Raw genomic sequence first — 12,139 nt, forward strand, 5'->3', positions numbered from 1 at the left:
AGAGAGGCCTTCTACAGGAGATTAGGCTGTGGCTCTGTAGGTGAAGGCCTTCCCCATGGCTCCCCATGGTGGATCTTGATAAAAAGAGACAGTCCATACTTCTAAACACTTTACTGTCATGGCAGAAAATGGATGCATAAAACCATACCCCACTTCTCAGGGTAGGCCTGAGACTAAATACCTTTTGCAGGGAGGAGTGTCTGGGAAGGGAAGCTTATTGGTTAAGCCCTCCGGGCCTCTAGGTACCTCATTAGCATGGAGAACTCTGTTTTGGGCCTATGTGACGTTTCTTTTATGTGAGAAGCCTGGCACATGTTCCAAGTCAGGAGTGTGGCAGGGAGCTGGGGGTCACCTAAGCCTCAGATGTGTGACCACTGAGTCTCTGGGTCTCAACCTGCTCTACCTTGCCAAACTTCCTGGCATGGTTTTATCACACACACACACACACACACACACACACACACACACACACACCCCAGACACACACCCCCCACACACACACCCCCCACACACACACACACACCCCAGACACACACACCCCAGACACACACACCCCAGACACACACACCCCAGACACACACACCCCAGACACACACACCCCAGACACACATTTTTACCAAAACCAGACCTCAGTCCTCAGAGGGGTCTAGCCAGGCATGCCTCTTCAGTGCTAACCTCTCCCACCACCGTTGCTTCCTTCCCAGTCCACACACCTTCTCAGTACCCAGAAAGGCCTCCCAATACCCAGTAGGGTATACCCAAAACCCTTCTCAGACAGCTAGACATAAGGTTTTTTGACATTTAAAAATGCCAAAGGGTTTTTGTTTTATTTTATTGTCTTTTGTTTTGTGTTTTTGGTTGTTTGTTTTATTTTGTTTTGAGACTGGGTCTCAAGTAGTCCAGGCTAGCCTTGAACTCACTATGTAGCTAAGGATAACTTCCAGCATCCCAATTCTGCCTCTATCTGCCAAGTGCTGGGATCACAGGTATGTGCCACCACACGCAGTGTATGTGGTACTGGGTATATATTATGCATGCTAGGCAAGTACTCTCTACACGCCTTGCTCTGAAATGTTTGAGAAAAACCACAAGCGATAGAAGCCTGGATGGTGGTTAAGGCTACTTGCAACCAATGTTTTCACACACACACACACACACACACACACACACACACACACACACACAGTGGCTCTGGCTCAGCCTTGCAGGAAAGCTTCATTCTGGCCCAGATGACCTGTAGTTGACACTGAGATGCACTTTCGGTAGCCCCAGCTCCTCAAGGGCAAGCATGCACAAGGGCTCAGGAAGAGGGGACAGACATGGGGAACGAGCTATTGCATAAAGCCCTCCCACTCAAGTAAGGGCCGGGGAGACTGGGTAGAGATGCTGAAGGCATCCAGAGTCAGCATCAGCATGAAGCAGCCCCTGCTCTAGTGCAGTGTCTGACACAGACCAGTGGTTAACCAATGTTCCCTGGCTGGGGCTCTATCTCAGCTGACAGAATGCTTGCCTGCATGCACAAAGCCCTCACTTCAATCCCCAGCACCACATAAACTGGATATGAAGGGGGAGACAGAGAATCAGAAGTTCAGGGCCAGTCTGGACTACAGAGAGAGTTGGAAGACAGCCTGGACTACAGGAGACACTGTCTAAAAACAGCAACCCACCCTCAATGTCCGGAATGTCTGGATTAAATCAGTGCATATGAACTGACCGCAGACTTCAGCCGGTGCCCTGGGCTGAGTGAGGCCAGCAGGCCAGAGTGCTTCCTACCCAGCCCTCACCTTCATGTCCCTCACCTTCATGTCCCCACTAGCTAATGAGAGGTCACCGGAGTTCTAAATGTCAATTTTATTACCCCTGTGGAAATGCCACTGTGACAGGGGCGCTTGCTCTGCAAGAGGGGAGAAGCAGTAGATTAAAGGACATGGGAGCTGAAAAGGACTGTAGGTCACATTCAGTCTGTCCTGATGGTGAGCAGGACCCAGGGCACTTGGCAGTCACACTGGGCTGAATGAACGGTGGATGAGGCCATGTGCTTTGGTCTTACTGCAACCCACGAACCTTGACTGACAGTCTGGGGCTTGCCTTCCTGACTCATCCCATCTCTTCCTCCAGCAAAATACATGTGGGTAAATGCCCGGTGGGCATGACAGCCCTTGTGTGAGCCCATTCTGAGTAAGCTAGCTAGCAAAAGAGACCAGGCATGTCTGTGAGCTCCAGGTTTGGCTGAGAGAGAGAGACCCTGCCTTGGTGAATCAGGTGAAAGAAAGAGGGGAGATGATTCCTGACAACTTCTGGCTTCCACATGCATGCACACATACATGCATGCACCTACCCCCCCCCCACACACATGCAAAAGACACGCATACATATATGCACATCACAGACATACACGGAAAAATAGAAAAGGGGAAAAAGAAAGTACACGCAGGCCAGGGGCATTTCTTTACTATTCCCTGGGCCCCTCTGCTAAGCTCTGACAGGCAGGCAGGTGCACAAGCCCCCTTAGCATGCATGTAAGGAACCCAGTTCCACCCCAATTATACTGCCTCCCACCCACTGAGTGTATTTAAGGGGAGCCAGGAATGAACTTTCACATCTCCTCCTTCATGTAAGGGAGGGGCAAAACCCTCCATCCTCTTTCTCCTCTGACGCCCAAAAACACTCATTAACCTCTTGACCACTTCGAGGAGAAGGGATAATCGGCACAAGAGGCCCAGCTGTTGATTAATTTTTCCAAACAGAGCCAAACTACAAAGCGGCATATTGCAGAGGAGAAAAAGCCAACAAGCAACATCTGAAACAAATTTTTATGGAACACATAAGACACCAGGGTTGGGTCCAGGGAGTCGGGCAGGAGGAGGGGCTTCGGTTTGTCAGGAGCAGCATCGAGTGTTCTGTGCCATCAGCAACTCTCATATCAGGTTCTGGACGTTAGCAGCCCATTCTGCATCTGTGATTAACAGGCCTCATAGAGGAGGAAGTCCACAGCCTCCTCCTGGAGCAGAATGAGGAGGCCTGGTGGAGTACGGGGGAGCAGCCTGTTGTGGGAGACGGGACAAGATCCTGCGGGTGGAGGTTCCTCCTTCCCAGAAGTGCTCAGTGTCTTAGATGGAATAGCAGAACACACAGGTACATCCTCTGATGCCCTACTGTTCTTAGGCAGTGAACGTACTGTGTAAGCAGACAGAGAGTCGGCTGGCAGGGACAGCCTTGTACTGTCATCCATAGCAACATGAGGTGTTGTCTCAGAGACCTCCACTGCAGAGAATGGGATTCTTGATCTCAACAGAGAGTTTCAGGGCCCGTCCGTGATAAGCAGAAATGGAGCTGTTTTTGAAAAGGATTCAATATAGAATTAACAATAGGTATGAGAGGGGAGCCAGACAAGAGACCATCCCTGGAGTTGTCAGGGTCAGGGTGTGGGTCCTTGGTAGTTCTAACAGCTAGTCTCTGCCACCTGTCCTCAAGGGAGCCAGGTAAGCAGATAGGTGATAGTCAAGCAGAAAAGGAGAGATGTATTCAATATGGCATATGGCCACAAGCCCAGTGACACCCCACTCCCACTACCTTGCCTATCCTGGTGTCTTAACTTGAGGTTCAGGTTAGAAGGGTAAAAGTATACAGAACTAAGCAGGCATGGCCAAGACGTGGGGGCTCCCCCGTCGTCGTCGTCGTCGTCGTCGTTGTCACTGTCATCGTCTGTGTGAGGTTTCCTTTCCTCCTGGGAGACAAACTCCCCATCTGGTCAGCATCAGGTCCTCAGCCTTTTCCTTCTCAGCATGAGATTCCTAGGGAAAGTCCGATTTCCCATTCACAAAATTCCATCAACAGTCTGAGGCAGGACAGTGCACACCCACGAGCGGGTCTTGGAAAGTGCTTTGCTTTCATTTTCGTTGTTTTGTTTTTATCCACGATCGTAGGTGTGTGTGTGCGTGTGTGTGTGTTGTGTGTACGTGTGTGTGGAGATCAGAGGAACATTTTGTGGAGTCACTTTTCTCCTGCCTTCATGTGGGTTCCAGGATCAAACTCAGGTGGGCAGTCTTGCACAGCAAATGCTTCTACCTGCTGAGAGTCGTGTTTGTGACATTTTACAAAGTTGCTGTCCTTTTTACTTTGAGACAAGGGTTACTAAGTTGCCTGGGGTGTCCTTGATCTCACTCTATAGTCCAGGCGGGCCTTAAATGTATACCCTTCCTGCCTCAGTCTCCCGAGTAGCTGGGGTTACAGGTGCCACCAGGCCCAGATTCTCCATTTGTTTCCTCTTATGAACGTCACTTGGCATAAGGTGGCCTTGCAGAGAACGGACCCCCTCATCCCTAAGGCTAAGCACTCAGTGGTCGATAGTTAACAATGCGAGAAGGGAATGAGGGCCAAGCTTAAGGGGCTGATGGGAAAACAGAGGCCTTAGCGTTGGGCTGCTGCCCTCTGAGAACATGTGGGTCCTTGGGAAGAACACATCCCTCCTCCATGGCTAGCCTGGCATCGCTGAGTTGGTGAGAGATGGTCCTCTCCTCCCCCACATCCTGCTGCTTAAATCCTAAGGGGCTTGTCATTTTCATTATTTCTTTAAGTTTTATTTTACTACTTTTTCGTGTATGGGTGTTTTGCCTGAATGTATATCTCAACATGTGTGCCTGGTACCCAGGGAGGCCAGACAAGGGTATCTTGTTATAGATGTTTTTTTTGTTGTTGTTATTTTTTGTTTTGTTTTTTTGAGACAGGGTTTCTCTGTGTAGCTCTGACTGTCCTGGAACTCACTTTGTAGACCAGGCTGGCCTTGAACTCAGAAATCCGCCTGCCTCTGCCTCCCAAGTACTGGGATTAAAGGTGTACGCCACCAACACCCGGCTTTGTCATAGATGTTATAAAAGTTATAGATGGTTGTGAGATGCCATGTGGGTCCTTGGGAAGAACAGGCAGTGCTCTTAAGCTGGAACTGTATCTTCAGGCTCTTGTCACATTCTTGTTATAAGATATGCTTTCACAAACAGTAAGGCTTATATAAGGCTAATTTATTTTGTGGGACAGGGGGAGGGGATCAAACCCAGGGCCTTACACATTCTAGACAAATGTTCTGCCACTTATATAGCCATATCACCATCTATTATTACTACTATTATTGTTGTTGTTTTTGAGAAAGGATTTCACTGTGTAGCCTTGGCTGTCCTGGAACTCACTCTATAGATCAAGCTGGCCTTGAACTCAGAGAGCCACCTGCCTCTGCCTCCTGAGTGCTGGGATTAAATGTGTGCACCACTACTGCCTGGTCCCTTATTAATTTTTTTTTAAAGATTTATTTTATTTTTTAATGTAAATACACTGTAGCTATCTTCAGACACCCCAGAAGAGGGCATCAGATCTCCTTACAGACGGTTGTGAGCCACCATGTGGTTGCTGGGATTTGAACTCAGGACCTTCGGAAGAGCAGACGGGTGCTCTTACCCTCTGAGCCATCTCACCAGCCCCTTATTAATTTTTTAATTAAAGATTTTTTTAAATTATTATTAGGTGGTCGTGGCAGTACATGCATTTAATCCCAGCACTTGGAGGCAGAGGCAGGTGAATCTCTTAATTCAAGGTGAGCCTGGTCTATAGAGCAAGTTCTAGGATAGCCAGGGTTACACAGAGAAATTCTGTCTCGAATATGTGTATGTATGTGTGTGTATATATATATATATATATTACTGCTGTGCATATGAAGCTGTGTGCCTGTGAGTGTGTGCCACATGTACTGCAGAGGCCAAAAGAAGTCATTAGGTCCCCTGGAGCTGAGGTTACAGGTGGTCTGAGGTATTTGGTGTAGGTGCTGGGAACAGGATTTAGGTCCATTTGGGGAGCTGCAAGCATGATTACTAAGCCATCTCTCTAAGCCCTTTCCATACCTTCTGCTTGTGTTTTGCTTGTGTTTTGTTGTTTGTGGTTTGGGGGGGTTGTTGTTATTTGTTTGTTTTTCCTTTTTTTTAAGATGTTGTTGAGTATCCACAAGGGAAGACTGCTTGGCCATGGGTTTAAGCCAACAGAAAGTCTTTATTAGGTGGATAGAGACTACACTGGGTATTTGGAATCCCAGTGTAGCACCAAAACTTTCTCAGGGTAAGCTTTTAAGCACACCCCGCCCCATGTTCTGAATTGACCTATTTCGGTTAACGAGAACAGTTGCCAGAAGTGAAACTGCAGAAGCCAGAAGCAAGCGTAGTAGTGTTGAGACCTCCCCAGAACTGAGCTCTGATGGATTAAGCCTCTGTTTTAGTTTTGACAAATGGTGGTGTCTCGGTGATGAGTTGTACAGCGTGAATGACTCTTCCATCGTGGAGTCAGTTGTACTAAAGTCTGTGGGCCTACTAAGGTCTGGTCTCTATGACAGATACAGAAACAGGGTCTCATGCTGGCCCTAAACTCACCATGTAGTTGAAGATGACCTTGAACTTCTGATCCTCCTGTCTCCATCTCCTGAATGCTGGCATTCCAGGTGTGTACCACCACACCCACTTTATGCAGGGGAATCAAACCCAGGGCCTAATGAACTCCAACTGTCTCCCAGGCCCCTTTAAAGTTGTTCACTCCCGAAACACCCCACCCTGGGCTGCTATGCTGTCTCGCCCACAACAACTCCATCCTGGGCAGGCCCTCATTTCCCTGCCCCTGAAGATTCAGAGGTCTTCACTCCCACCCTGGGCCCTTTACTTGCCCCTTTAACTCCCCCTGCCCCACTCCACCCCAGGAGCTGCCACCACTGCCAGGACCCTGTGTTGTCCTTCTATAGATACACCCTTGGGGACAGAAATCGGTGCCCTCTGTTGAGCCCCCTTTTAGAACCGGAGCTTAAGAACAGCCAACTCCCCTGTGAGTCATGCCGTCCTTGGATGGCAGATCGTCAGTCTATGACTGACACAGATGCAATGCCCCCCACCCAGGTAATTTTCGGGGTGCCTTCATCTCCTGAGTTTCCTGAGTGCTAGGCAATGCCATCCTTGGTTACCGTCAGTCTAGTCATCTCCCCGACCCCACCTTAGGGTTGTCTAAGATCAGTAACCCCAAGTCCCCAAATGGCCCCCAGAGAGCCTGGTTCTTAGCACCCAGTGACATGATTAAGTAGCCAGCCTGGGGCCAAAGACAACCCCTCAACTTTGAGTTCTGTGACCTGGGCCATTACATGACTTTCTCATGTAACAGCTTCTGCTGTGTCACGGGAAGATAGGAAGCAATAGTTTGTGTGTCTGAGATGTGGTGAAAATTAAGAGATGAAGCACAGCGTGGTGTATGATCCTGTGTGTGTGTGTGTGTGTGTGTGTGTGTGTGTGAGAGAGAGGGAGGGAGCGAGAGAGAGAGAGAGAGAGAGAGAGAGAGAGAGAGAGAGAGAGAGAGAGCACTCAAAAGCCATTGTCAGTGCCATCCCTCTTGCCTGAAACACCAGTAGATGGGGATGGGCTGTCCCTCTATGCACCAAGCTCATTTGAATTAAAACAGTTGAAACCTTGGCATGTGACTGCCACTGGCCTGTAATCTCAGCAAGCTGGAAATGGAGGCCAAAGAAGAATCAGAAGTTCAAGGCCATCCCCTCTCCTCGGAATTACGGCCAGTCGGTAAAACAGGAAACCCTGTCGCGTTCCCCACACCCACTCTTCCTGCTCCCAACCTCCTCACTCCCCCACAAATCAACAGATAGGAGGTACCAGGTTTGCTGTGACCTAACACAGACTCCTCGGGTCAAGTTCCCTAGGGACTCTGCCACCCCTTGAGTCCTGGTGTGAAGGCTGGGCCTCTTCCTAAAGCAGCCTGAGCTTCTGAGCCTCCAGCTCAGAGTCAGTAGTACCTCCTGGGGGCTCTTGGGAAGGCTCAGTCTCCTGCTGGTTCCCTTCTGGTTGTTGGCAGAATCTGGGTCAAGGTCTCCATTCTCTTGCTGGCTATATAGCGCTCAACCTAGAGGCTGCCATCTTCATTGTTTGTAGGTTCCCTTCTGCTGTCTTCAAAGTCCCAAGCCACGTGGAGGATTTAGGATGTGGGTCTCTGACCTACCTTCTCTAATCACTTGATTTTAAGGACTTGTGAGATATCAGGCACACCTCCATGATCTGTCACATCTACAAAGTTCCCTTTGCCATATGGCAGAAGGGGCCAGGTGTGATGGTGCATGCCTTTAACACCCCCTCTCCCTCTCGGGCAGAGGCAGGCAGATCTCTGTGAGTTTGAGTGAAGTTGGGGCTACACAGAGAGACCCTGTCTCAAAGAGAAGAGAAGGTGCTTGGGGATGGAAGCATGGACATCAGGAGGAGCACCACCTACAGAGCCACCCAGAGTAGGGGCACCTCTCATCTCACACCCAGGCTTTCTTCGTGCAGGGAGAGGTGTGTGCCGTCCCCTGTGCCGCAGGGACCTATGGTCCCAACTGTTCATCTGTATGTAGCTGTAGCAATGGGGGCACCTGCTCCCCGGTGGATGGCTCCTGCACCTGCCGAGAGGGTAAGTTCCCTCCAGCTCTAGTCCCAGGCTCACACGTGCCAACAGCTGAGCATCTCAGTGGGGCTGTTTAAGCCCACCCACCACTCGGGGTCAGAGAGTGCATAGGTCAGGTTCCAGCCAAGGAAAGCCACAGCCAGAACCAGGGGTTATAGGGGGGTGTCCATCCGGGTTTGGAGTTGCTGAGGGCATGGAGGGAAGGTGAGCCACATGGTCTGCAGGGACAATATGGGGAGACAGAGTTCCCTGAACCTGGATGAAAGACTCACCTGGTGGGAGCTAAGGAGGACAAGGAGGCAGTAGTGGTCCAAAGAAACACAGCCTGTGGCAAAGGCTGTTTGGCAGACACCTGTAATCCCAGCACTTGGGAAGCAGAACTAGGAGAAATTGTAGCTCTGGGTTATCCTGGGCTATATAATGAAGGGAGAGAAGAGGGTGCACCTGGCTCCTTCCCCATTCTTGTCTTGGGGCCAGGTCTCCCTCAGGAAGCCTGCCTGGAGGCAGCAGCTGGGAAGTCCTTCAGTCCTCAGAGGTAGCTTCCTGCTTCAGGGAACAGAGGAGGGAGGGGTTCAGCCTTAGTACAGGAGCACACAGGCTTCAGGAAGGAGATAAACTGCTGAAACTCCACCCCTGGCCTAGGGGGACATGTCTCCAGAGCTAATCCAGAGTCCCAGCAGATGGGCCATCCACAAGCAGCAGATATGGTGTAGGGAGGGAGGTCTAGGCAACTGGTGGCAGGGATGCTGCCTGTGGGTGGGGAAATGGGTGGAGAGTTATGCTGGGCATGGCCAGGTGACACCCTTTGCCTTCTCCCCAGGGTGGCAGGGCCTGGACTGCTCCCTGCCTTGTCCCAGTGGAACCTGGGGCCTGAACTGCAATGAGACTTGCGTCTGTGCCAATGGAGCTGCCTGCAGCCCCTTTGATGGCTCCTGCGCCTGTACCCCAGGCTGGCTGGGGGACTCCTGCGAACTGCCCTGCCCGGTGAGTACCCACCTTGATCTCTTGTGCCTTCTGCTCCCTGGAAGGTCACAGAGAAGAGCTCTGAGTCAGGGAGGGTCAACCTCTGTGTAGCTTCTTACCCTAAGCCTCGGTCCTCCCATCTGTAAAATGGCCACTCAGGCAGAAGTGCTTTTCCATTGCTCTTTTGATAGGCAGAGCACACTGACTGGCAGCTATAGAATCCACCCTGCCAGGACACTCCGTCGTCCCCAACCCAGCAGAATGCTCTCTCTGGGTAGTAGATGAGTTGCAGTCTGGCCACTGCTAGGGACAGGATATGGAACCAAAACCATCCAGCAACAACCCCCACTCTTCAAGCACTGAGTCCTAGGCGGAAACTGAATATCAGCTTTGCATTGAAATCCTGATCCTGCCTCCTGAGTGCGTGCAGTTCTCCAGCGGCTTCCCCTTTTTAAAGTGGGAGTGGGTGGAGCCCTCCTAGAATGTTGGCAGAACGGGCATTTGAGACCTCGTGAGCATGTAAGAAATGAGGCTCCCATTTCCTTTCCCAGGGACTAGAGTAGGCTATCCTCATTCCTCGTGTGGGATGGATGTATAACAATTAACAAAGTCTGTCGTGTTTTGTTTTGTAAGCTAGGATCTCACAGTGTAACCCAGGCTGGTCTTGAGCTCATCGCAATCCTTCTGCCTCTGACTCCTGACTGCTGGGATTACAAGAAATTTTCCCCCTACCATGCCTGTCAACAACAAAATGCATTTTAACCTACAATTCTAATGACCACCTGGAGGCAATATTGGATATATTTAATGTCACCTGGAGGCAGGCCCTCTTCATGTCCTTCTCTCCCATTCCTATTAATACGGCCAGATGATTGTTATGACTTCATAGCCCTGTTGGTACCCAGTTACAGACATCATGGCTGAGCCCTAGGCCCACCTCTGGATCCCTGAAGAGCTGATGGAAGTGTGTGACCCTCTAGGAGCCGAGGTATGATTCTTCTCTCCTTCCTCCCTATAGGACGGCACGTTTGGGCTGAACTGCAGTGAGCATTGTGACTGCAGCCATGCTGATGGCTGTGACCCTGTCACAGGCCACTGCTGCTGCCTGGCAGGATGGACAGGTAACCTCTGCCCTGCCACTCATTGTGGGCCCTGGGTTTTCCCTCCTTCCTCTCGACTGTTCATCTCCTATCATTTTCTTCCTTCCTGCTCCCAAATGTGCACCTCCCCTTCATCTGTTCCTTCCAGCCTGGTAAGAAGAGAGTTATTAAGGACATGTTATGCTGAGGTTCTATTCTCAAGACAACACATTTCAGTGCTGACAGGTTTCAGCCTATGTATAGAGAACATGGTGCTTCAGAACCCCAATCTTTACATCTACCCCATAAACCATCCTGCTACACAAAGGGGGATCCCTGCCACTTCTCTGCAGTCCACTGATCCCATGGGCCCATCTCTCAGCAGACCCGCCTTCATCTCCTGGTAGGTCTCCTTCCTGCCATCCCTTCTGCCTTGCCCAGGTGAACCCACTCTGCAAATGTGACCAGTGGTGACCCCCAAACCAGTCTTATCAATTCTACGACTTCATGAAAGTGATGCAGAGTCTCAGTGCTGGCCAGATGCAGCACTGCACATGTGTAATCCTAGCACTCAGGAGAGACCGGAAGATCAGAAGTTCAAGGTCATCCTTGGCCACATAGCAAGTTTAAGGTTAACCTGGGCTACATGAGACCTTGTCTCGGAAAAACAAAAACTGTAACAACAACAACAACAAAAAAATCCAGACTTCTTGCCATAAGGCTCCACCTCCTGTGATGTGGGCTTACCCAGTTCCTCTTTCCTGCCCTATCTCTCTCTCAATGACTACACACCTGGGCCAAAGTTAACTATTTAGTTTTATTAAAGATAGATCTCACTATGTAGCAGTGTCTAGCCTGGAACTTACTGTTTGTCCTGGCCCGGCCTTGAACTCTGTACTTTCCTGTCTCAGCCATTAAGTGCTGGGTCTGGTTTTATAGGCATGCGCCACCATTCCCTGCCCTAATTCCTCACCTCTACACTGCCCTCCCTCCCCTCATTCTTGTTAGCCCCCCATCTTACCAACAAGTCCCTTTCCCTTCATTTAAGGAGCTGGGCAAGTGTTGTGCCAGTGGGTCACACCCCAGCTCAATAACTCCTTCCTATTCGCCAGGTTTCAAGTTGAAGGTCATTTGTGCATTACCCACCCAGGACTACCTGCTTATGAATTCTGGTGACCTAGACCCTCCCTCTGCAGCACCAGAACTGACCTTAGACTCTTAGCAATTGTTTCTATAGCAGTCCTAGGGAGAACTCCGCCTTACGCATCCCCGCACCTACTGTCTGCCCCTAGCTGAGAAAAGGAAAGCAGGTGACTGAGAACTGAGTTCCAGCCCGAAGGCCTGGGCTTGTGAACTTCTGCAAGTCCTCCACTCGGCATGGCCTGAAGCATCCATCCATAAAGCACAGACAACTGGAATCCTCACAGGGAGCTTGGGACCACTCTGAGGTTTCAGTGAAGGGTACTGTTAAGGGCTCAGCACCTGACCCACCGTGGTCTGTGACATAAACTCAGGAAGCTCTCAGAGCAGCACAGAGGTCAGTGCCCACTGGCTGGGCTGACACCGCTGGCTTCATTCTGTAGGAGCCTACCTACCTTCATTCTGACAGCTGAAGGCCAAGGACATTCCTTTACAGC

At 50.5% G+C, this 12,139-nt stretch overlaps 1 protein-coding gene across 1 annotated transcript in view; it reads left to right on the forward strand.

Annotated features, from left to right (window-relative positions):
* The window catches only part of Megf11 (multiple EGF like domains 11), a 320,501-nt gene that overhangs the window by 283,811 nt on the left and 24,551 nt on the right, over positions 1 to 12,139 (forward strand). Inside the window, exons 11-13 of the mRNA XM_029543169.1 lie at positions 8,346 to 8,466; positions 9,281 to 9,444; positions 10,442 to 10,544. Of these exons, the coding sequence (XP_029399029.1) occupies positions 8,346 to 8,466; positions 9,281 to 9,444; positions 10,442 to 10,544 (388 nt within the window). The remainder of the gene's footprint in view (positions 1 to 8,345; positions 8,467 to 9,280; positions 9,445 to 10,441; positions 10,545 to 12,139) is intronic.

This window comes from Mus pahari, chromosome 10 (genome assembly GCF_900095145.1).
Source record: "Mus pahari chromosome 10, PAHARI_EIJ_v1.1, whole genome shotgun sequence".
NCBI classification, from domain to species: Eukaryota; Metazoa; Chordata; class Mammalia; order Rodentia; family Muridae; genus Mus; species Mus pahari.